Here is a 24,410-nt window from a genome sequence, read left to right as displayed (position 1 = left end):
AGGCGAAGAAAGCCTACTTCTCTATGCAGCATTACACAAGGTCAAAAAGAAAACCATTTAACCTAATTGAACAGATGTATGCAGATAAATCTTGACTAAAGCAGCATTGTTTTCACGCCATGTACGTGCTTATAGAGTTCAATTATTTTGCAGGCTGGAATCTGTGTGGATTACTCAGACCTATCTTCATTGTTCTGAGATCTCATCACAGGCTGGTTTCCTCTGGTAAGCTGAACTTAATTGTTTTTGAGAACAAAGCAGCTAGAGAACAATACAGGACCTTACATTACACTTTTAAGATACAAACAAGTGGAGTTAACTACAATGAATCTTGAAGATAAACATTTTGAATAATAAATCTGTATCATCCCTGTTTTGTTTGATATTGGCACACACCTTTAGAATAGACAGGTTTTCTTGTTTTGATTTACACTTTGAATTAACTAGAGACTCAAGCCATATCACATACATTTTGGATTGGTTTTGGTTTTTCCTCCGAAAACATGTTCAGAAGTCAGGTAGTGAAGATTGGTTTGGTTTTAGACATTTATTAGCAAAAATCAGACACTGGCAACTTACTGACTTACTTCCTGAGCCAGAGACATCACAACATTTATTTAACAGGTACAAGGAATCAGTTCTTCTCCATAAAACCACTGCTGGACACAAGAATGCAGTCTCCTGTACGTAGCTGTCTCTCCACATAGGAGCAAGTATATGTGTTCAGGCTCTCTTGAAGACCTGTCTACATACTTGATTCTCACAACGAAGCTCCTACAAACAAAGCCCAAATTATAGATGTACATAGTAATCAAAGGAACTTATTCTAAAAGTGACTATAAAACCTTTGCCATGACTACTGACCACCACTCTGCTGCCATGCTAATAAGTTATGATTAACATTCTGAATTCACTTTACACTGAAACAATGTTGTTCCACCTAAACTAAAATCGAAGCAGAATGTATTTTCTATGCACCATACATTACAAATACTGCAGAGTTAGAAGTAGACTTCTGCACACCCTGCCACATTATAGATCTTATTTTTGTCATATAGAGACAGAATAGGTAGAAATATGAAGTAAATACCAGGTGGAGGTCATCTCCTTCAAGCCAGTGAGTCCAGCCCCTATTCTTCTTCTCACCAGTCTGGACACAGACAAGTTTGTCATTTTCCCAGGTAACTAGGGTCTGTGGAAGAGGAAACAAAAAAGTGTTTCTGTACTACTTTGTCTCACTTCTGCAATATACTCGCAGACAATGTCCTTTTTTTCCCTGGATAAAAGGGGACCTAAATATGACTCCTAATGGACAGTGAAACTCTGTGCCTGTAACTTGGGCTCCCATCTCTGTACTGCATTACAATTAGTATTCTTGAAACAATTTCCGCTCAAATAGCTGGATTGATCATGTCATCTTAATTTTGTGATGGCCTCTTGATTTTATATATTCAGTCTTACCTTGCATTTTCTATTATCCAGGCCTTTATTGTCTTCTTCAAACTCTTCTCCAACTTTGAACTGAAGCACATAATCTCTGAATGTGCTAGTGGTATGGATATAAAACGAATCACCCTCTTGTTTGATAACTTTCTGAGGCTTCAGCATTTTTGCTATCTTGCGTGTTGCAAAGTCGATACCTTAGGCAGGAGGCAAAAAGGTCAGAGCTGTATTTATCAGCAGCCATTTTGACAGCCACTCAAAATGGCTTTATTACTACTAGAAGCATTTCTTAGATAGTTTTACCTTACTGCTATGCAAGGTTTTGTGGTTTGATTGTTCTTGTTTGAGGTTTTATGGTTTTAAACTGTGCCTTAACACAGTTCAAGTCATGTTCTTGTACATTTTGCTCTTTGGAAACCAGTTTACTTGGTTGTTGCGCAATTCCTATGCAAGATTTCTAGGACTTCAAGGAGGCCTTTTAGGAGTTGGGGTGAGTTAGTTTCCCACACAGTCACCCTAAACTTGGTGTCATGCTTACCAGCTGCTTAGATTAAGGGAGTAGTTAATTCCTACTCCCATTCTTTGAGACAGGAAAGGCATTAAGTAAATTAACAAGACATCTTCTCACCCTGTACCTTAAATAGGGTAAAATGAAGGACCGTCCTAAAATTAATTACTCAGGCTTGTTTTCAGAACATGCTATTTGCTACTAACCCTTTTTAAGTGCAACTGGAAAACATCACATTTGTCAAAAGATTTCCTAGTTATCTGTAATGGTCCTGATGTCCTTGGTAATACTGAGTTTAAAGCAGTGCTTCTGAACTTCTTTCTGTTTCTCCAGTGAATGTTTATTTCTTTAGAGAAACAGCCATCTAGTTGTCAGGCAGCTGCATTACATTGCATGCGAATAGCATGCTCCAAGTCAGGTTCTCAGGAAGGGGATGGTAAAATGTATATTAATTTAGTTGTTTTCATCACCTAGATTAAAACTTTTGTTTTATAGGACCATTAGAAGTTTCTTACTTTATGCAGGATGGGGTTGTGATCTTGACAGGGTGGGTTCAGCTACCATGTGTTGAGCCACATGGCTCCTTATGCAGTCTGTGTTTGAGTGGGGCTTGATTGCTGTATGCATTATAGAAGTGCCAGAATCTGTCAGTCATATTTTCACATGGTTACCAGTTTATTTTTAGCATAGAGGGGTTTGAATTCAGTATTGGCAACAGCCACACTCAGGAAGCCTTAACATTGGTGTAAGAATGTGTCTGTACAAACTGCTTACAAATCTACTCTTACCTCTAACAAATGTTAGAGGTAGGTATTAAATTGAAGGTAGGGCTAGGCTTGACTTTCTAGTTTCTCAGCTGATTTGATATTAGCCTCTTGACTCTTACTTACCCTTTCAGAAAAGCTTTTCATTCAAGCTCTACAATACTGGTTTCAGCCTTTGTTTTATTCAGTATACTGGCAGCCAAGCAGGAGTAATTAAAGATAGGTTGTAAATCATCAACAGGATTCTTTGCCTTTACTTTTAAGTAAGTTTCTTCAATTACATCCTGAAAACAAATTGCACTTTTCACAAGATTGCTAGTTACATTTAATTTTAAGAAGCCCTTTACTTACCTCCACAATGCTTATTATCAAGGAACAGACAATCCCTATTCCATTTGAAGACATTAAAGCATTAGGAGTATATTACTTAGTGTTCAAACTGAGGAATAAATTCTCATTGTAAGAGCAACCTTTCTTGTTGATTAGAAGGATTAGAATCAGAGAATAGTTCTTTCACCATGTTAAAGATACAAACTAGCCTGCTTAAGTATGTCACCCAGCATAGATACAGCCACAGAATAGATTTCATTCTAGTTGTGTATACAGTAACCAACAAGGAACACTGCTGGTCATCAGTTTACACAAGTCAAAAAGGCAGAAAGGGGTGGGAGAGGCCGGGAAAAGGGAAGGCAGCACTCAAGGTTCCCTGCTGTCACTGTCTGTAATACGCTTTGTACAAGAAAGTTAATAAAGTACCAACAACTTTAGTTCCCTGTTAAAGTGCTGTTAATCTCTGTAAGAGATCTGAGCAAGCTGAGAGGTTAGCTTCAAGCACTTCAGAAAAGGGACAGTTAGACTCATCAACAAGTCACAGTAATGAGATGAGGATTTTGTAAGCTGTTTAAATGATACTAAACTAAACAACTGCCTGGAAGTGGCAAATACCCAAGAACTTTTTTTTTGTTACTTAACAATTAACCCTAGACATAGGTTCTGTAAGTTTGTGCTTCAAGGCAAGAGAAGGTGAGTGGATAGGGCAAGCTCTTCCCTGTCTCTGATGAAACCTATGAAAACATTCTACTTTTAACAAGTATTAGGCTGAGAAATCCCTGACACTTGCGTGGCAGGTTATAAAGTATAGTTAATGCTGTCTCTTTATCATTCCATATCATGTTCCTTCCATTGGTTATCAGAGAAAAAAGCTTCAGCAATATCTAGGTTTTAGAAGAATTCAGACTGCTAAAATTCAAGAGGACCCTTACAGGAAGAATAGAATCAGGTATTTGCACCTACCTAAGGCCACCATATAACCTTCAAAGTTGTCATTGCTGACAAGGTTCCAGGTCCCATTGAAATCCACAGGCATTGCCAGACTGTGGAAGGAAGATGCAGTCAACCTCTGGCCAAAAATCAAAAATGAAGAAATAGTTTTCCAACCAGGCCTTATATAGGGAACACTGTGGGTGGGATTACATCCTGGAGCCTTACTGATGGAGGGGAAGGGTCTTTTGCTGAGCCAATAGGCAAGAGGGTGTACATCAACTGTAGCTGCGTTGGAGGGAAAAGTTCACAGTTACTGAAATCCTTCTGTGGAGCAAATGTTAATAGCCCAAGAGTTGCAGTACAAACCAAGAACTGGTTTGAGAACTGGTCCCTCTTTCATACTGTAAAGGGAAACATGGCCAGATTTTGCCATTACTAAAAGTCCCTGTATGTATATTAGGCTTTATGATCTGATATATGCATACATGTTGAAAAGGTCATCTAGCCACAGAAATACATGCTGTATTTTGTATTTGAACAGACAGAAATTGACTGTTTAGCTCTGAGTGGTATTGCCTCAGCAAATTTTAAAGTACCTCTGACAGAGTAATGGAGACAAGCATTTTATCTTGTTGGTTTATGTCTGGGGTGAATAGTAGGCAGCATCACTATTTAGTGGTTATAACAGAAAAGTGACAGACAAATCCTGTTTGTGTATGTTATTCTCTGATGTGACTCTCAACACCACTCTGCTATGCCACGGTTTACTTATTTGTGTTCTGATTTCTTTAATGCTGTTGGCTATATGCTAGTTGAATGTATACATTAAAAATTCTTTATTTTCTGAGATGCTTTACCAGGCAGAAAGTTCGTGTAACAGTTAAGCATGAGAGAGCAGATCCAGAGGCCTGACCTGTTTCCAGTTCTGCAGCTTTGTATTTATGTTTTCCTAGATGGGAAAGAGGACAGATACTTCTTCATGCAATCCACTTTCTATTCCTAAAAATAACCAATAACAATAGCAAATTCAAAAGTTACTCTCGTGTATATCGAAAATGTACCTCCCCCCTTTGCTTTTTATTCTTGAAACACACAGTAAAGGAAAGATGATACAGAAGTTATTCCCACTGGTGCATTATTAGATCCTATATCACATACAGAGAGTAGAGCACAGGATGCAGCAGGTAAGCTTCGTTGTTGGACTTCTATCTTCAGCAAAGAAGTGAAAGAAATCTCCTAAGTGATGACCCAGCAAAGTGTTTGGAAAAGTGAATAAAGAATGCTTGACTTCAAACAGAAAGGATATATAAGAAATTTGGAGGGGAGATTTTTTTCTCCTTGAGAAGATACATGATTTTCCAATCTCTTGCAGTTCCTTCTGCAAATAATCTGTAGTTATTTTGCAAGCCATATGCCTTATTGTTACAACCTACCGAGAGACATGAATTTCATAATGCTGAACAAGTAGGCACTCCAAACTTACCAAGTACAGAACGGGTAGATGACTTCATAGCTCAGTTTCCTCATTGGTAAGATGGAGAAAAGAATAATTCCTCAAGTCATACGTATGCTCTGAGCGTTGGCTTAATCCCATGTTTTAAGTGGTCACATGGAACAACAATGAGCACCACAGTGAAGGCTACATTAAAATAAAACTCCAAAATTGACGGGCAAGGGAAAGCATAACTGTATTGCTACCATAGTAAAAGGGAATTTCCTATTCTGAATCTTGAATGAAGAAACTCACCTATAGCTACAACATTTATATGTTTACTGATTCATGTTAGGCTGAATAAAAAGGTAACATTTTACAGAGAAAATTACATTTCCCTGAACTTTAGCTACATTTTTGGGGCTGACAGTTTGACCTATATGACTCACAGATCACGCTAGTAGGAAATTAGGACGTCAACGCTTGTTTCCTGTTTGCAGATGGACATTGTTCTCTATCCTATACTAAGCTAGGAATAGTGCAGAAAAATGAAAATTACTGTTTTCCTGGACTCAAATAGTAACATTTCACCCATAATTTGTTATTACAAATGCTACGTGTAATAGTAGCATGGTAGTAAAGCACTGTTGTAATGACTCTTCCAAGTAAAGAGAAGTCAGTCCTTGAATGAAGCCTGTGTAAAAGCCTGGGTGTAACATTTTAATTGAAAGTTAAAATGATGCAGATTGTCTGGCATATGGTGCTTCTTTCTGGGGATCAGTACTTAATCTCAAACTAAGACTTACAAAGGCTACCAGGGTTACTATTTCAAGGCTCAGCCAGCGAATTGCCTATGGAATGTTTCATAAGAACTGACACATGCTCTGGTTGTGTCACAGGATGGTTCATTTCTTTCTCCATTAAAGTCCCCAGTTCTCAGTTTGTGGAAAGTATTTTTTTCCACCTTTATTGCTGTGCAGCATTGAGCATCTAACGCAGTCCATTACGGTTGTGCCCTTATTTCAGAAGTAGATGAAGTATTTATAAATACTATTGCAGTATTTATAATATACTTTGCATTATAACTCTTTTATAAGGAAGTTCAGTGGACTGTTCACAAACTTGACGTTTTCAAGTATATAGATTCTCTTATAGATCTAGTCCACTCTTTAAAGTCATAGCTAACATTTTCAGATATGCCAGATCACTGTGATGCTGATTTTAATAACTGAACACAGTGTGAGGTTACTTCTAGTAGTTAACAGGCAGGTTTCTGGATCCCACGAGTAAAATAAAAGCTCAATATTCAGCAGTCAGTGTAATTTTTGAACAATGTTCTATTTTGTATATACAAAAGTCCACTGACACCATTCTACCTACTTAAAAATCACGTAGTCATCAGACATCAGATTTGGTTAATAACAGCATGACTAAAATTAGCATGTTACATGCAATTTATTTTAAGACCCATCACACGTAACTACATTAAAACCCAGTGAAATGTAATTGCTTGAAGACCCAAGCTTTATAAAGCATCCTACTAAATTTGCAGTTTCTCTAGAATTACACAAAGTGCACCAACACACAACAACATCATTATTTAGGAGAATAAACCTAGACTTAAAGTGCAGTTTTACTCTGAAAAGTGACCACATCAATAGGGTGCTTTCTTATTAGAAAGATGTGCTCTGAAGTTATTCAGAAGCACACTGGTTGACTTGAGTGCTGAAAATAAATCTTTCTTGCCCTCTATTCTTGTCAGTCATAAAGACAGACAGCAAGCAAGAGAGAAAAGTGGATCTCATGCTTTCCTGCACACCATCAATAATGTAGTTATCTTCAATTATGGCAGTTTGATTGCTAAGGTGCTGCAGGGGGCATAATTTACCTTTCAGTACCTTTATTACTATTGATGATAAACAAACCCAGCCTCATTATCAAAGGACAGTGCAAGCTTGCCTCAACTCTAGGGGACAAATGGCAGACTGAGCACATTTAATGCAGGAATCATCAAGAAAAACAAAACAAAATAATCCTTGATGGTATTTTCTGTCACAGTGCTGTTACAGGTGCACTTCTAAGTTGTGAGCTTACACCAGTCTCCCTGCTAATTCTCTGTAGATAGCCATCTCTACAGGCCAGAGCTAGAACACATATGTTCTAGTGTATGGTAATTGTGCAGAATTTCATGTGGGGCTCCAGGTCTGCGTGCCCACTGCTAGCTTCACTAGGGGTTACAGGTTTTCCCAATAGTGTCTTGGCTCCCCTTCTGGGTTTTATGAGAGCCTCACAGGACCCAGGACTGCCTGTGATGTTCTGTGTTTTGCTTCTGGCTTCCACATTCCCACTAAGCTCCTAGAGATGCCTAGACTGCTCCCTCAGTTCTTTGAGGATCCTCTGCCCAGGGGAAGAGGACTACAGGTTGTCACAGTTATGTTCGTAGAACATGTCCCTGGTTCTAGGTTTCCTGCCCCAAGAATCTCCCATTCTATTGGATTTGGTGATCTGAAAAATGTGAACAGTCATCTTGTAGAGATTGTATGAAAAAGCTGTTGACCCATTAGGAAGCATCTTGGAAACCTTTTATAAGACACATAATCAAAACACAAAAGGGATGACAGCAAATAAAGGGAGTTAGAATTCTATGACCATGACATTCACAGTGCTTCTCTAGTTTATATTCACATAATACAGACAATATACCAATAGATTCAAAACCAGATTTCCAGCAATAAAAAACCATTTCATTTATTCACAGTCTTAATATTCTACCATTTCTTTTCAACTCCAGTTACAGAAATTCTGGCTATATACATTTGGCTCAAAAGTGAAAGCTCATTTATTACTTGAAATAAATGGAGAATGTCTGAGAATCAGTGCAATGACACTATTGCTAATTTCTAGCCATTAAATCAATGGCCACAAACCAATTTCTCAAGTAGGTCTGTCCATCCATGAGAACATTGCTGAGCTTAAAGTACAGCTTTGGAAACATGAATGAAGTAAAGCACAAGGCATTTCTGGGAGCAAATTGCACAACAGCAGACAAACAGGCTGTGTATCTGAAAGGCAGGCAGCTCAAAGCATAGTATATCTAGCACCACTTCAGCCAGGAGTAACTTTTCTCCTTCCAGCATTGAGCTGAATAGTTTCTTTGAGGTGTACATGTTGGCAATGTCTTAAAAAATTAAACAGATTTCCTGACAGTAAGTAGTACATTTTGAAATAAAAACGGCTTTGTCTGTTAAGACAGGGGAAGTTGTTAAGAATTAGACTCAGAGTGGTCTGAGTTAAAACCAATCAAAACATTCTCCTTTGGTTTGTTTGTTAATCTGTAATTGTGAATTCTTGTATTTAGTTCACTGCACTGTGACATGTTATATGTGAAAATCTGACTGGATTTAAAAAAGATTGCGTAGGTCCAATTATTGAGTGCACCAAACCTCAACAGCAACTACATATATACTAAAGCCACAGAATTAGCCTGCTCTTTACTTTTAAAAAAACAACCAAAAAACCTAACCCTTAAAAGACATACTTTCCTGTACCAAACTGTAGCTTTTTTTTCACAGCAGAAAGTTGTATAGTGCCTATTAGTTGTTAGTTCTTGGAAACCCTTGTATTCTTCTGTAAGGGAGCCAAGACAACCCCAGCATTCTTGTCTTCACTTTCTGGACTATACAGGTTATGCTTTTCTATGTATGCTTGAACTGCATCAGGCACTAGGTAACGAATGCTCTGGCCCCTCCGCAGTGCTCTCCTAATCTTGGTGGAGGAAATGTCATTTGTGATCCATTCTTCTACAAGATGAATGTTATTCTTATGTCTCCACAAAATATCAGACTCGTAGATGAACTTCTGAACATTGCTTCCAGCTCTACTGATGCATACCAGGCCATGATTTTCCACAATTTCAGTGATGTCCTCCAACTTCCACAGATTGGGGATCCCGAAAGACTCCAGCATGTCACTTCCACAAAGCAGTTTAAGCTGTGGGGCACCTTAAAGAGAAAAATAAGTGAGAAATGGGGCTTTGTTTAGGCCACCAGATTTTAGCTAACATGATGGGGACATTTAATTTCTAGGCTACCTTTAATCTTTGGTTAATATGAGAGAATGGAATGAAATAAAAAGACTCCTGAGTATATAACGAGTAGCCTTAATACAGGATTTTTCTAGGGGAAAAAAAGTTATGGGAGTCCCTTCATCCAAAAGGACTGGAAAATAGCCTCTGAAAGTGCTATACATTTTACTGTTAAAGTTGTCTTCTTACAAAGCTTCCTGCTTTATGTTGTAGGATCAAAGAGAAATCAGAACCAACAACTAGCATTAAAAAAAGCTACTCATCAGCACAACTCCCTTGAAATAGCAAGTATTGTTAAGCATTTAATTTCCAAACAGACTTAACTTTTTATATCTGGACTCTGATTTTTCTTTTTAATGGGCTCATGCCTATTTGGTTCTTGCTTCCTCTTCCGTCCTGCCTTTGTTACAGGTATAGCATTCTGCAGGCTATTTGTGGGATCAGGAGATAAAAGCTTCTGTTGATGGTACCTGCAAAACAGATGTATTTTAGGTATTTTAAAGATGCAGGAGAATAAAGGCAAGAGTATGATCTACTCAATGATCTATCACTGCTTCCTCCTGCAGAACTTTCACATCCAAGAACCTATCTACTGAAACAGGGACTTGTGAGAACTGGATCATAAGATGGTCAAAGTGGAAAGATTTCAAAGCAACAACTGCAAGGTTGGTTATTTCCTTTTTTAATAACAGTTCATTTTCAAAAAAACCTCAGTGACTGAAAGAGTAAAAAACTTCCAACTCAAAAAAGATATTCCTTCAGTTCTCATGCCAGCCCTGAAATACAGAAATGGGCAGCAGAGCACAATCAGAATCAAACGAGGGAAGCTTGCATAGCATGTGTCTACCCCATTCTAGTCTTTTATCCTTCCTTGTGAATACCTTTTCAGCAGAAAAACTGATTTAAGCCGAAGAAACAATGTATCTTAAAATACTATGACAGGTTCATTTTCTGTATGTTTAGGGCTAATGGTGTAATCTTTCATTTACAATGGTCATATAAATAGTACTTCTGAATTTCCTGAGTCTATTCATATGATTTGGGCTTAGCCTGCTATTATTCTAACTTAAAGCTAACACCATTGCTTTTCCTTCTATAGGTTCTTGAGACTTTTTAGGGTTTGGCTGAAGAATACCTTAAAACTTTTAGTGTTTCCAGCCACTCACTCTGGCTGCTTTCCCAATCATCAACTTCCACCCAATCCGAGTTTTTTGTAGCTAGTTTTGCCATAGCTACTCGGTGATCTGCACTGATCAGACCTTTCTTCTTATACGCATCACCGACTGGTGAGATTATTCCTTTGATGACTTTGTATTTTCCTGTGGAAAAAACACATAACATTAGAACATGAAAAGTGGTTGAGCAGATGTTACTTCCACTGTATTGTATGTAAACTATTACTCCCTGCAACCTCTAAAAAACACCAGGGCCAGCTCTGAGAGTTAGTCCAGTGGAAAAGTACAATACACTTCTGCCAGTGTTCAAGGCAGCACAATTAAATATATAGTAAAATATATTAGAAGGATATATTTTAATAAAGAAAAAACTATAAAATTCATTAAATTAATAAGCAACAGATCTATAAGGCTGTCTCATGTATTTGGCCTACATGATTTTGTATGATACATACACACATACTAGCTTCAATATCTAATTGTTTCCAAAAATAGTTACTACAGCTGTTCTGAATGCTAAATTACCATCCTACCTGTTTCATGGAAGTAGTCTTTAGCCAGCTCAAATAGCCGTAGGTGCATGTTGGTAATGGGGTTGAAGGACCCGCAGGCCAGCAGTACTACTTCAGACTTCTTCTCTGGGTCTCCCATAGCTATTTCTCACAGCTGCAGAGTCAAGTGGGGAATGCTAGTGCTAGTTTCCAGCCGCTACGAGAAGAGATGGGATTTTAAAAAGTTATTTGTACTTATTTGTGCTGCCAATAAGCATAAGAGTTCAAGATCAGATTGAACACTGTCTTTTCCTTCCATCAACATTTGGCCTGTGATTGTTTGTGTGATACTGCATGATCCAGTTTTTGAGACTAAAACCATGGCTTCTAGTTCTCTCTGGTTATCCCAGGATAGAGCTACAAAGCAAGGAGCTGAGATAACAGTGGCACTGTGTTGCTGAAAGGAGGATAATTCTTCTGCGGGACTTTAGAAATCAAGAATGTAGAGGAAAGTGAGTGTGCTAGGAAGAAGACGTGTGTACTTGTAGCTGCAATTCCCTCCTATATGCAAAAGGAAACATCTTAAAACTGAAATTACTGAAAACAGGCTGCTTGCCTAAAGAGAGGACAGCAGAAGAGCAGCTCATGCACAAAACCTTCATGAGTAGAAATAATTTGTCCTGATTGCAGGCCAAACTTGATTAGAACTTTGCTGGTTATTTACGATGCCAATGCCAATCAACTTCATTACTTCTAGTGCTTAGGGGGAAGAGGAGGGGGAAGAACAACCTGTCACAGTTCCCAGGGCTTCTATTCTAAACTGCAGTGAGTCTTTCCAGCAAAATCTGTAAATGTAACATTAAATTGCAGAGGAGAGGAGGGTTAGCATGTCTTCATTTGGGATTCATTTAGATATTACATGTTCATGGTATGTAGGGAGAGAGTGCTCTGGCCTAAACATGGAAACATCCAATCTACTTTGTGTTCCAGGAAGTAAGTGGCAGGTGTACCAGTGGAACAGATGATAAAAACCACTGAATTTTAAGAAGTTTAGTAAAAGCTGCAGTTAAATACCAACTTTTCTTTCCTGTTTTTTAACTACAACAGCACTGATCCAATTTTGAACTTTGCCTTCAAAAAGCTGCTTAAGAATTGGTGAAAATAAGAAAATTTCACTACTTTTCCATTTCTCCTCACACAACATGGATTTTTGCTTCTCGGTGTTCTTTCATGAGTATATTCTGGCTTGTCCAGAGAGCTTCCCTTAGCTTGGCCCTGAACAAATGAAAACTGGAATATATTACAGGCCATCCTCCTGCTGTGTCTGTGAGATGTCCAAGACGTCTGTGTTGTGCAGGAATAGTCTCCTGTTGTTTCTAAAGCAACACCACAGCCTGGAAAAATCCCACAAGGTCACCCTCACATTCTGTATCCTTTACAAAGAGACTGAGTGATGTTCACAGCCACCACACCGCTAAGATATCATCACAGCTAACCTTGTACCAGCTACTATGAACCAACATCAAACAGCCCTTGCATGAAAGAGTCGTTCAAGGCTTCATGTTTTGCAGGTGTTAGTACTTTTCTGGGCTTTCAAGTTTTACAGACTTTAGAAATATTCTTTATTACTGCAGAGTAGTTTGGAATTTGAAGTGTTGGCGTTCCTTGGAGTGCAGCCTTCGTGGGGCATGGGCTAGGAGTGTTACTATGGGAACAGACAGGGAAAGGAGTTAGCCTTGCTTTGTCTAAAGCCCCACTTTCTAAAGAAAGTCACTCATGCTGCAAATCTGAAGAGGGTTGGTTTTTTTCCTTAAAAAAGTAAGGGCAAAAAGAGTAGAAAATTTAAGCTGGAAATCGGTAGTGCCTTTTCTGGCATCAGCCAGGTGTCCGTTTTGATGCTGCTACAGATTCTTCAGAAACAGGCAATTATCGTATCATGAACTCACCTCGTAGAGCTTCGTATCTACATAGAAGAGTATGAGTTAGTAGCTTGCCCACAGCCTCCAGTCTCCCCATTCACAGTGACCTCCTCTGTTCAGCACTTGTTTCACAGTATCATCCTCATAACCAATACAGCTCCATCAGAGCTGCGATCTGCTTTCTGCGGAATAACCTTCATGTAGCTCTAACTTTTGGGGAAAAGCTATGCAATTTGCACATTCCCTGGGAGAAAAGGACAACGTTCCAGTGGTGACTGAGTCCCAGCCACTGCCTGAAGCTATGACTCTTCTTATTGTATAGTAACACGAGTAGTTTTGATGAATTAAGTGTAATTTGGCACTGCCTGACACAAATCTAATTATCAGTTTGACTACAAGATTCAAACTAGCAGTCCAGTTTCTGCTATACAGAGATCTGTATAGGCATTTAGTGCCACAGCTGAGAACAGTCTTATCTTATGCCACATACTAAATGAAAGTGGTCTTTGCTGATTGTCCATGCATGTGGGGCATCCCGGGTCATTTTCCCTTCTTCAGAAGGAAAAACGAGGTGCCCTGTGATGCACCTTTACATATGTGCTTATATACTATCTCATCATGCTTATCTGTGTACCACTTGCAGTCCTACTGGTGCTTAGCTAGGCTGGACAACTATTTGCCCTAAAACCCATCCAAGTAAACCATCCAGCAGTAGGTTTGGGGATAGTTCAGAACCCCAGCCTGCTGGCTTTTGAGGATAAGCAGCCAATTATAAGCCTGCTTTGGACAATCTCCTTGATATTTCGGAGGTAAATCGTTATTTAACATGCTTATATGGCTGTAGAATTTAAGCACGTTGACTTAGCAGCACGCAGGCTGCTGCTGGAAGCTCTCCACGCCAACCACTCCCGCTTTCCGTCCGTTCCGGTAACCTCCTCCCCACAGCTCCGCGCCGCCAGCGGCTTACACGCGGTACTGCCCCGACCCCGCCGCCGTCCCCGCTGTCCCCGCTTACCGCCCGCGGCCGCGCCGGCAGCTCCGCGGAGAGGGGCCGCACCGGGCGGTGCGGTAGCGGCGCGCTCCGATTGGCTCGAGTGCGACAGAGGCGCGTTCCGATTGGCTCGAGTGCGACGGCGGCGCGTTCCGATTGGCCCCGCCGCTCCGGAAGCGGCGCTTGTCAGACGCGGCCCGCTCCGCCGGGGTTTGCGTTGAGCCCGTGCTGTCGGTCCCGCCTGCCGCGGCCTGCCCCAGGTGAGGCGCGGTGGGCCCGGGGGTGGTTAGGGGTTCTGTGGCTTCGACGTGGCCGGTGGCGGCCTCCTTCCTGGGCCCGTGGCTCTGACCGCAGGAGCGAGTCCGGCGCGGACTCGTCCCCGCGACTGCCAGGCGCGAAAGAGGAAGAGCCGGGCGGGAGCGTGGCCTTGAGGGTAGGCGGGCAGGGATCGGGTAGCGCGTCTATTCCTGCTTCTCGGTCCTACACCCCCAGCCCTGTCCGCTCCCCTCTTGTGTGGCTAGAGGCGCCGCTGGCCTTGGTGGAGACCCTCAGAACTCGCTGGACCAAGGACCACGACAGGTGTCCCGTGGGGACTGCTCCTGTTTGATACCCAAAGAAACATAGAAACATAGATCTTATCTAGAGCGCTCCATTTTTCCACAGCCTGTGATTCAAAGGTGTTTGCCCTTTTCAGACACCTGCATCTGGGTTGTTGTCTCTTAAACAGTTTCCCAAGGGGCTGCTGAACAGTAAAATCTGTTGTTCATAGAGTGGGGCCTCTGCATTTCAGTAAGTGATGCTTGGTTTGAAACAGGTTTGGTTTTATGCACTGTGGTTATTTGACTCTTACTACTGAGATAACAGACCCGTAGACCCAGCCTAACACCCTTGTATTTCCACTGCAAGAATCTTCTAAGTGTATTGATTAGACATTCCATCAAAATAAGGTTTGAGTTGTTGGTACACAACAATAGAATGTTCTTTCTCCTAGGAGTGTCATGTAACAGCTTGGAATTTTCACCTGAAAACAGAAGATGGCTTCAAGAGGAGCAACAGAGACGAGTAAGCTCAAACAGAACTTGGAAGAGCAGTTGGATAGGTTAATGCAGCAGCTTCAAGATCTGGAGGAATGTAGGTAAGAAAACCAGATTCTTTCCTCTTACGTGGTAATATTTCTCTTTATGTGGTTGGCAGCAGAAATTGGTACCTTTCAAAACTTGTGGGGTTTTATTTTATTTTCTGTTTTGCTGTGGCTTTATATTTTTAAAATGAGGTAAACATTTAAAAATGTTTGTGTTGGGTAGTAAAAATAAATTTAAAGCCCCTTTTTTATTACTAAGATTATTCTGTTTAACATCTTCTTGAGGGAAGTGCGGGCGGAAATGCTCGTTACTGTTTTCATTGGGATTCAGTGTGACGTTTTAACTTATAATAGGTGTTCACAGAATTTAGTTTTCATATGGGCTTTTTTAATAGCAGTTAATAAATAGCTCTTGTGTCTTTTTTATTTTTTTTTTAATCTTATAATTATGGGTGCTCCAATCTGGGTTTGTGTGGGTTTTTTGGTCTAACATTTTCATGTGATTTGTGTCCAAGCAGTACCTGTTTTTTCCATGATAATTATAACTGCTAAGGGTTGGTAGTGCCGTTCTTTTGGGCAAGGTTTAGACAGAAGGATCTCTTATTCCTGAATAACTTGATGGGCTTGGGTTGAGGAGGTGCATTCACTATAGCTTTGAGCAAGACAGACTCACTGCGTATTTTTGTTGAGATCCAAAAAACCCTTTTAAATACTGCACCAAGCGTTGAGCATCTTGTAGTTCTCAATGACTTCATGCAAACAATACATGTGCATGGGTGGCTGGGAGGTGGTGGACAACCAAGAAAACTACATATGCATTAGCTAAATAATACCTAAGAGGGCTGGAGCAGGATGATCTGAAGTGATGTAAATGTTTTCATTGTTGTCTGAGGAAGCAAGCTCCATGGTATTCCCTGCTGTCCTTTTCTCCACGTTACATCTCGGGTTTAATCCTATGAATAAATGTGCCTTGTTGGATCCTCTTTAGAGAGGAGCTGGATGCAGATGAGTATGAAGAGACCAAAAAAGAAACTTTGGAACAGCTGAGTGAGATCAATGACTCCCTGAAGAAGATTATGTCTGGAGATATGACTTTGGTGGATGAGCTCAGTGGGATGCAACTGGTAAGGATGATGTCTTCCATCTTCTGCCTGGACTCAGTGAAACACAATATAGATGCAAGTTCATTATAATTACTAGAGAGGCACATGTGAGAATTAGATCTAGGTATCTAATGTTTTTGTTATTTAATATATGTGTACATATTAAAACTTTGAAAGGTCTCTTCATTTTAAAAAGAAAAAAATGTAGAATTATAACCATAACACTATAGAAAAAAATGTGAAATGGCAGGAACTAAATATATCCAACCCTTAATATTAGAAAATAACATAAAATAGTACAAATTAATATTAAAGGTGTGAGGGACAACCCAGGACAAATTACATCATGAGAAACAAAGTTCATGCCTGCTTGTTAGAAAGCATAGAGACAGCATTACCTGTGCTTTTACTGCTGATTTGTTTCAGATCTGCACCAGTCCAAATGTAAAGGCTGTAGGAGTGACTCTGTGACTTTAATTTTTTTTTCAGTGAATTGATTTTCTTTTATGTGACTTTCCAAACTTTTGATCTATTTTCTCTCCTTTGGAATGTTTAATTAGAACACTATTTGTTCCTTCTGAGCCCTGTGTTTTAGGGTTTTGTTTCCAGAGAGATCATGATTTGTCCAAACATAACTCTCTGCAGAGGGTTTTGAGTCACAGTGGGAGATTTGCCTCATCATTTACATTCTGCTTACCCTTAGAAGAGCTGTAATCATCAGTGTGAGCATTAAAACTGCTAAAGATAGCGTAGCACATCCTCTTATGATGTGCTAATATCAGGAAGATGTTTGAAATGATTAGAAATTAGAACCTGGTCTGTAATGAAAAGTTTCACAGCTCCTTCTCAGTATAGTTGCACTAATTAGTGCATTTTTCAAGCCCTGCATAAAGGTCACATATTTATTTTTCATCTCATTTCCATGATTATGAAAAAGAAGAACTCTCTGTGTTGAATGTTGCAGAGGATACTAATGATGCTTTCCTGTCATCATCATGCAACTGTAGCTTGTGACTTATTAGTACTGATCAGTCTTGCTCTTTCCCTTGCAGGCTATACAGGCAGCCATCAGCCAAGCATTTAAAACTCCAGAAGTAATTAGAATGTTTGCAAAGAAGCAACCAAGGCAATTGAGGACAAGGTTGGCAGAGGTGAATGTTTCTGCTTTACTGTTTCTTTGAGCTAGACTAACTGATTTAAATATATACTGATTGCATGAAGAGCACCAAGTGTGTTAGAAAACTTGGTCACAGCATCAGAAGAGAGCTTCTCTTTCAGAATGTATTCAGTTTTAAATATTTATTGAGGTAACAGGGACAACAATGTGGGTACCATGCATACTGATGACCTTACAGGCTGGTGCATTTCTCATGCTGTTGCCTTGAGTGGAACAGGGGGATGCTCATGTAATTTGACTTATTTCCTTGCCCTGGTATACAGATGGACAGGGATTTAATGGTTGGAAAGTTGGGACGAGACCTGTACACACAGCAGAAAGTGGAAATCCTGACTGCTCTCAGAAAGCTTGGTGAGAAGGTAAGCTTGTGGTAGAGTTAGGTGAATAGAGATGTCTAGATATATGTTGAAGAGGAATTTGAAATCATTAAAATAAGAAATCATGAGTTCTGTTCATGAGCAAATGAAAAAATGCAGTTTCTGTGGTATATAAATCTTCCATTTTAATGCTAGGCTTTCTGAAGCACTCACTGCTGAACAGGTATCACAGAGTACTGTACATTTATATAAGGCTGTTTGTACTTAAAAATGCTTTCTTTGGTGGGTCATATGAGTGAACCACATGGAAGCTGGTACATGTTGATGGTATTCATAAAAGACAAAACAAGTGTTTTACTGACTAACTGCCACCTATCCACCTGGCAGGCACTATATGAGACTTTTGACATACATTGAGCTTAATTTTGCGTTGGTGTAAGGTAAATAAATTGGAAAGGTGAGTGATGAACTGACTGCTTCCCCAATGAGTACCTCGGTGGCAGAACAATCCCTGGTTGTTACCACTAGAGGGGGGAAGAGTTGTTACTTGGTTTTGTTGCTGGTATGTGAGGAAAACAGGTTGCTGTACATGTCCGTACTTAAAACTTTTGTAGGAAATGAGGGAATGTAATGGAAAAGATCAAGTGCAGTATGTAAAGGAGCTGTATTCCAAGTAGGTGATACTAGCAAATAGGTTAAAAGGCTAGTTAAGATTGTGAACTGAATGTGTGAAGATACCTAATCCTCTTGGTATGGGTTTCTTGGATTGCTTCAGATAAGCCACTTCACCATGCTTTGACACAACCTCTGTATCTTTTGAAACTATCAGTAACCTACTTCACAGAGGACTTGCTAGGATAGGGGTTCCATATCTGTTTGTATGTGACAAATGATGGTAAATGTGACATGTTTGTCTGCACAAGCCTGGAAAATGTTAAGTAGTTTGAAGCTTGCTTTCAAAGCCCAGCAGAGGCAGGGAGCTGGTGCTTTTCTCTTCATTCCAACATCGTTCTGAATGCCTGTACCTGATTTCTATATTTTTCCTAAACAAACTGACATACATACGCTTGTGAACAGGTTGACACACTTGTCCTTTGCTTGAATAAGGATATATCTCTGACACTACTTAAAACTCCTTCATTTAACTTAGAATATCTGAACCTGCCAAATGTAGGTTACTACTTCATTACTGTAAATATTTTATGGGCATCTTGTCACGAGGCATTGAGCACATACATAAAAGCAAAATATGCATGTGCAAATGTCACTTGAAAGGAAGAGAACCATTTCTAGGTCATGGACTCTTAACACGGTCAAAGCTGGTGGTGGCTGCAGTTTGGCTTTCCTCAGTACATGGTATGAAGTGAGCTTAGATCTTAGCTCATTCCTGTATTGACCACATGACACAAAAGTAATTGACATCCTTTGGGTAGTTTTGGGGCAGAGTTTTAACAAAACTTTTAACCAAAAATTATTACTGGAGATCATCTCGAAACAGTGGAGCATGTAGAGGTGTGTCTGGTGTTGCATATGCTCTCCTTCCTGTGCTGACAGGCACCATAGAGAAGACGTTCAGTGGTAGGGGAAGTAGTTTATATTTTTTACTTTGGCTTTTAATATGTTTGATAACACTGTCATTTAAAAACCTGCCAACTGACAATTGCTCTAACCTGTGGTAGTTCATGTATATGAATCATGTAGATGGTGGGATTTGCAGCGGTGGGAATATGCACAGTTAAGGTACCAAGTTCACAGCTGTGGCCTTTTTTGATTTAGCTCACTCCAGATGACGAGACATTCTTGTCAGCAAATGCTGGTGCAGCCCTGAGCCAGTTTGAGAAAGTCTCCACTGACCTTGGTAAGTTTTTATTCCCACAGCTCCCATTTCTTTGCCTCATCAAACACTGATTAATAGCAATACCTGTGATTCCCCAATGAAAGAGAAAACATGAACAGAAGATCATGCCAATAAATTTTGATGTCCATTTTTGTTTTATTAACTATGAAACTCTGATACACTATCCCTGCAGAAAAGGTAATGCAGCAAATAAATCCAGTGCCAAATGTCCATAAAATGCTAGGTGCTGCCTGTAATGCTGAAGGCGTGAATGGTCTGTCTCGAGCAGAGATGCTCTCTTACACAGATCTTTGTTGCCTTAATGACTTCAGGAAAGCATTTTCCTTTGCTTGATGAAGAGAAATCAGCAAGATGACTAGAATTACAGGCACATTTTCAGAATAGAGTTTTACTCCTCTTGCCATGATTGTCATAACTCTAATCATACTGACGAGACTGAAAATTCAGTTGTTATATGCACTAAGTAAGCACAATTCATTCTAGCATTGCAGTTAGAACAGTGATGAAAGAATGATGAATGACAGGAAAGTGCCACACTAGGTCAGGGTACAAAATCACTGTCTTTGTGACCTACCTTTAAGTACTTCTCTTCCTGACAGCCTAAAGCAAGGTGAGAACCCTTTTGTTCAAAAGGGTGCTTTGTTAGAAGCGCTCTGTGTGGTGGGCTCACCTTGGCTGTTCACCAAGCTGCATTCTGATTCCCCCTTTTCAGCAGGACGGGGAGAAACCAGGAATAAAACCTTATGGGTTAATGTAAATGCAGGATAGTGAAGAAAAGCAAAGACTGTGCACAGAAGCAAAGGAAAATCAAAAGATTTATTCTCTTTGCCATCCCCAGCCTATTGGCTTTTGGGGGTGAGACTGCCTTAGTGCTGTGCCAGCACTGCTCAGCAGTAGCCAAAGCATCAGTGGGGTTATCAGCCCCACTGATGGTTAACTCCATCCCAGTTAACCATTAATTTAATGTGTCTGGTTTTAGGCCTGTCAAGCCACCATGTCTCTCTCTATTTTAAATTAGTTCAGGTGTTCTGCTTTTCAAAATACAGGTTTGATTTCTTTTGATCTCGCATATTTTGCTTAATAGAAATCGTGAATTTCCTTATATACAATTTCAACTAATACTACTGAAAATGTTTTTCCCCCTTTCATAGGATCAGGAGACAAAGTCTTTGCTCTAGCAAGTTTTGAAGTAGAAAAGGCGAAACAATGAAGAGGTGCGTGAGGCTTGTGTCTCTCCAGTTATCATCAGCATTGGACTTCTGTCATATTGCATTTGGTTTTTCTATTTCTAACATGTTGAAAAGAAAAGCAAAACAAAACCCCAGACCCTAAACCTCCTCTTGGGTTCTTAACTAGAAGATATGAAGTAAACAGCCTTAAGTGCACTTTGGAACTCTGGTGTCTGTACCCCATACTTGTACAAGTTCTGAGGCTGAACACTTAGTGGTACTCCGGAAACAAAAGCATGGTATGACTGTCTTTGGGAAGAATCAGCTCTTGTGACCTTCTCTGAATGTGTATTTCTCTAACTATTAAAACATAATCTTTTTTGCATGTGGTTGTAGCAAGCAGATGTTTTTCAGGAGCAGTCCTAATGAGTAAGTGGTTTTTGGGGTGATTCTTCACATTGCTCTCAAACTGTCTTAATTTTTGCCCAGACTCACTACTAAGTAGTTCGTACTGGGAATGCATTGAAGCTTGGAAAAATTGACATAGTTTATTTGAAATGCCATCTTTCTACAAACTGTTTGCAGAAGAACCAAAATGAGACTGTATGCTGATGGTGAGCCCTGAGCTGCTTGTTTGCTGTGCACATGAATGAGCTCCATTGTGTCCTAGCCTTGACTGACACACAATGGGAGCCCTGTAGGGAGTCTTCTGGAGTAATTTAACCTTGTGTATTGAAATGACAGGGAATTGCTTGGAAATGGCAATGAGAAGCCTTTTCTATGACCTCTTACTTCAGCTCCGGGTGGAGAACTACATGCTACTGTTATTTCCCAGTATTTTTGAGATAGCATGAAATAGCTTGCAATAGAAACAAGATTAAAAGGTGATGGGGGGGACTCTCATTATGTGATTGGTACAAGTTTGCTCAGTGTGTTTATCAGGGGGCAGTGCTCTGGAGAGGGGAATGTGCCTCCACAGAGCAATTAGAATCCTAAGTCTCAATATGTAGGAGGATTTTCAATCTACTCTTGTTGAATCTTTAACTCTTGAGTGTGGAGAAGCTACCTGGCACTCTAAATGTGTGGTTTAACTTCCTGCTAAACTATGTTTTGTGAATCGATGTTGGGAATCTTTTTCTTGAAGTACTGTTTGCTTCACACTTTAATTTAGTACTTAGCATTTGGTTTGAGGTTTTATTTCATTGGGATTATCAGCTTGAGAAACATGCATTTCAGATCTCCCTTGGTATATATTCAGGCACTGATCTGATGATCCTGGCAACCAAAAGAAAAGAAAGAAGATGGCTTAATTGCATTTCATACCTATTACCCTTACTTACCACTAGGTAAAGTACACAGCTTTTAGCTGTAAATAAATGGGGGGAAAATGCAAAAGTAACTTCATGCAAATAAAAGCAATTTTCCTCTATTTCTGTGCAAAAGGAATTCAAACACTAGACAGTTTTGGGTCCTTTGGGCTGGATGTTTGCACTTCCTTTCTCTGGAGAGCTTCACAAGTGGAGGGAACATTATGAAATGTCATTGGCAAAAGGAGATTTGGCTGTGCTTGTGTTGATGTGCTATTGTTATCTGGCACCCCTCAGAGAAAATGGGACTTGCCAGGCACAGGTACAGCCAGTTCCCCTTCCCATAAGGTGGAGCAGAAATGTGTTGAGATGAAAAAGCTGCCATTTTGCTGCTTAATTTGTTCTTTCTAAATGGTAAATTTATTTTTCCTTAAATAAGCACAAAGTGCAATAACCAAATGCCACAGTGATTTGTGCTGATTCTTCAACATGTAAAACTGACGCTGAAAAGAGTTTAAAGAGATCTCTACCTATATCACTAAGGTGAATGGTGTATCTTCAGGGCAAACAGATTTTGTGCTGGTTTGAGTGATTTTGGGGTATTTTGGGTATTTTACTGGCAATGTGTCTTAAATCTTAGGCATTTCTGAACTGAGCTGTAAAATGTGCTAGCTGCCATCACAGTAAGTCTGTTCCTGGAAAGAAAAGGATGGTGATAATACTGTAAAGATCAGAATTCCTAGAGGAAAAAAGTGATCTTCTTCCCATCTTGTTAGTGCTTTGAATGATAAGAAATACGTGTACTAAATGGATGATACTGAATTATTTTTTAATTAGTAATGGTTTATAAACTGACTTCTAAACCCAAAGTTTGGGTAGATTCAGTTCCAGTTTATGGTGGCACGGCTCTTGGCAATGCTGGAGTTGGATTTGCATTTGTCAGCAGTGAAGGTGACCCACTGTTTTGAGGAATCCTGTGTTTAATGGGGTAGAACATCCATGTTTCACCTATCATATATATATATTTAACTCTTACAGCTAGACTTGAGCTTCAGTGAGAACTGCTTCAAATTAAGTGGAAATAGTCTTAAATGTGGATAGATTATTGCAGTGTTAATCTGTGTCATACAGGAGTCACTTAGAGACTAAGTGAGTAGCATAGACTAAAACCAGAAAATTAACAGGATCAGTCATAACTTAGATTGCACTATGGGGCATAAACACCCAGTAAATAAGCAAGTTGGTCTACTTATAAACTAGGACTGGAGTGAACTAGAAAATGCGGGGTTTAGAATGCATTTCGCTTTAATAAAGATCTTGAAATCTAGTGTGTTAGAAATGAAAGGATACACAGTATAGACAACATAATTTGTCTGAACACTGATGGAACTTTTTCCTCATTTCTTTTTTAAGAAGCTTTTATTTAAATGGGGTCCTTTGTCCATTATATCAAAACTGTTTTGCTGTCTGGGGCAGCATTATGTTCTTTGACAAGGGCTGATTGCAGCTTTATAGCTGAGAGCAGCTTATTAAAAGGCATTATTAGACAGTCTAAAATTACTGAAAACAAAACAGTCCCTGGGGACTGTAGCTGCCTTCTTTTCCTTTCTGCTCATTACTGGTGCTAAGTAACTCTTCTCTCCCCACACCCCCCAGCTTGCTTGTGGCATTAGTATGTAAATGAAATCTCTCAGATCATCAGAATCTCTCCCACAGATCACAGTAAGTTTACAGTACAATGATATGGAAATCTTTTCCCTTGTAGTCTGAGAGGCGTACATTTCCAGGAGAAACTCTTTTTATTGATTTGCTAATATTTCAGGATTTTTGCATTTTCTGTACTGCAGGCGGTTGTAAAATTCCTATTAAATACATCTTTGACTGAATATCTTTGTAACGTTGTGCTCCTTCTGTTCTTTAAAAGATCTCTTGTGATTTAGATGGACAGAGATGAGATTGAGATCAATGACCAGTACTATTTCAAGATTCAGTATGGCAGGCCAGACTTCCCTTCTCAAAAGTTGTGAAGGGTCAGAAAGCTCCAGCCCAGAGCCTGGATGTGTCCTGCACAATGCCCTGACTGTGAAGGTAATTTAACAAGGAAGTTGTTGCCAATATGAAGCTATTCATGTGCTGACCTTAGCAAATAGTTACTTCAGTAACTCACTCGAAGTGGTTAGATTAATATCAGAAGCATTGTAAATAACTGGTGTGCTGTGCTAAATATTAGCCAAATAATCCTGGGATTTACCTCCACTAGGATCTCCAGTGCTTCTGGAGGGGCTGGGGAAAAAAGGTCCATAATTCCTTTACTATAATAATGATTTC

General features: G+C 39.7%; 3 protein-coding genes across 6 annotated transcripts; 1 reads left to right on the top strand and 2 right to left on the bottom strand.

The window, feature by feature from the left end:
• The first annotated feature begins 177 nt into the window (after window positions 1–177).
• LZIC (leucine zipper and CTNNBIP1 domain containing) lies at window positions 178–23,968 on the top strand. 3 transcript variants are annotated; one of them, XM_061347940.1, is made up of 8 exons: window positions 178–225; window positions 10,061–10,159; window positions 15,062–15,205; window positions 16,140–16,275; window positions 17,307–17,405; window positions 17,695–17,790; window positions 19,525–19,606; window positions 20,758–23,968. In XM_061347940.1, the coding sequence occupies exons 3-8, from the start codon at window positions 15,105–15,107 to the stop codon at window positions 20,814–20,816; spliced, it is 573 nt and encodes a 190-aa protein (XP_061203924.1). In that variant the 5' UTR covers window positions 178–225; window positions 10,061–10,159; window positions 15,062–15,104; the 3' UTR covers window positions 20,817–23,968. The 3 variants fall into 3 exon arrangements, with proteins under 3 accessions (XP_061203924.1, XP_061203923.1, XP_061203925.1); XM_061347939.1 differs by lacking the exons at window positions 178–225; window positions 10,061–10,159 and adding an exon at window positions 14,185–14,330; XM_061347941.1 differs by lacking the exons at window positions 178–225; window positions 10,061–10,159 and adding an exon at window positions 14,188–14,330 and having other exon boundaries at window positions 15,102–15,205.
• On the bottom strand, window positions 533–4,153 carry RBP7 (retinol binding protein 7). Its single transcript, XM_061347876.1, has 4 exons — window positions 4,009–4,153; window positions 1,462–1,640; window positions 1,091–1,192; window positions 533–774 (listed from the first exon to the last, which is right to left on the bottom strand). The coding sequence occupies exons 1-4, from the start codon at window positions 4,079–4,081 to the stop codon at window positions 724–726; spliced, it is 405 nt and encodes a 134-aa protein (XP_061203860.1). The 5' UTR covers window positions 4,082–4,153; the 3' UTR covers window positions 533–723.
• On the bottom strand, window positions 6,730–14,200 carry NMNAT1 (nicotinamide nucleotide adenylyltransferase 1). 2 transcript variants are annotated; one of them, XM_061347937.1, is made up of 5 exons: window positions 14,095–14,200; window positions 11,203–11,377; window positions 10,630–10,813; window positions 9,819–9,964; window positions 6,730–9,411 (listed from the first exon to the last, which is right to left on the bottom strand). In XM_061347937.1, the coding sequence occupies exons 2-5, from the start codon at window positions 11,318–11,320 to the stop codon at window positions 9,011–9,013; spliced, it is 849 nt and encodes a 282-aa protein (XP_061203921.1). In that variant the 5' UTR covers window positions 11,321–11,377; window positions 14,095–14,200; the 3' UTR covers window positions 6,730–9,010. The 2 variants fall into 2 exon arrangements, with proteins under 2 accessions (XP_061203921.1, XP_061203922.1); XM_061347938.1 differs by lacking the exon at window positions 14,095–14,200 and adding an exon at window positions 13,935–14,042.
• Window positions 23,969–24,410: the final 442 nt, after the last annotated feature.

Source organism: Neopsephotus bourkii, unplaced genomic scaffold (assembly GCF_033783945.1).
Source record: "Neopsephotus bourkii isolate Nb327-2 ecotype Australia unplaced genomic scaffold, CSIRO-AGI_Nbou_v1 NB_333, whole genome shotgun sequence".
Lineage (NCBI taxonomy): Eukaryota > Metazoa > Chordata > Aves > Psittaciformes > Psittacidae > Neopsephotus > Neopsephotus bourkii.
The sequence above is the reverse complement of the archived record's forward strand: the minus strand, read 5'-3'. Positions and strand labels throughout refer to the sequence as shown.

Excerpts from the sequence above, each read along its gene's own strand:
- RBP7 (XM_061347876.1), bottom strand. The coding sequence starts at position 4,081 with ATGCCTGTGGATTTCAATGGGACCTGGAACCTTGTCAGCAATGACAAC. Across the intron at positions 1,641-4,008 it reads AGGTTATATGGTGGCCTTAG|GTATCGACTTTGCAACACGC; the intron begins GTAGGTGCAAAT and ends CTCCTGCCTAAG. Across the intron at positions 1,193-1,461 it reads TGGATAATAGAAAATGCAAG|ACCCTAGTTACCTGGGAAAA; the intron begins GTAAGACTGAAT and ends CCTCTTCCACAG.
- NMNAT1 (XM_061347937.1), bottom strand. The coding sequence starts at position 11,320 with ATGGGAGACCCAGAGAAGAAGTCTGAAGTAGTACTGCTGGCCTGCGGG. Across the intron at positions 9,965-10,629 it reads GAAACACTAAAAGTTTTAAG|GTACCATCAACAGAAGCTTT; the intron begins GTATTCTTCAGC and ends TCTGTTTTGCAG. Across the intron at positions 9,412-9,818 it reads TCAGAGTCCAGATATAAAAA|GTGCCCCACAGCTTAAACTG; the intron begins GTTAAGTCTGTT and ends TTTCTCTTTAAG.
- LZIC (XM_061347940.1), top strand. The coding sequence starts at position 15,105 with ATGGCTTCAAGAGGAGCAACAGAGACGAGTAAGCTCAAACAGAACTTG. Across the intron at positions 15,206-16,139 it reads CAAGATCTGGAGGAATGTAG|AGAGGAGCTGGATGCAGATG; the intron begins GTAAGAAAACCA and ends GATCCTCTTTAG. Across the intron at positions 19,607-20,757 it reads GAAAGTCTCCACTGACCTTG|GATCAGGAGACAAAGTCTTT; the intron begins GTAAGTTTTTAT and ends CCCCTTTCATAG.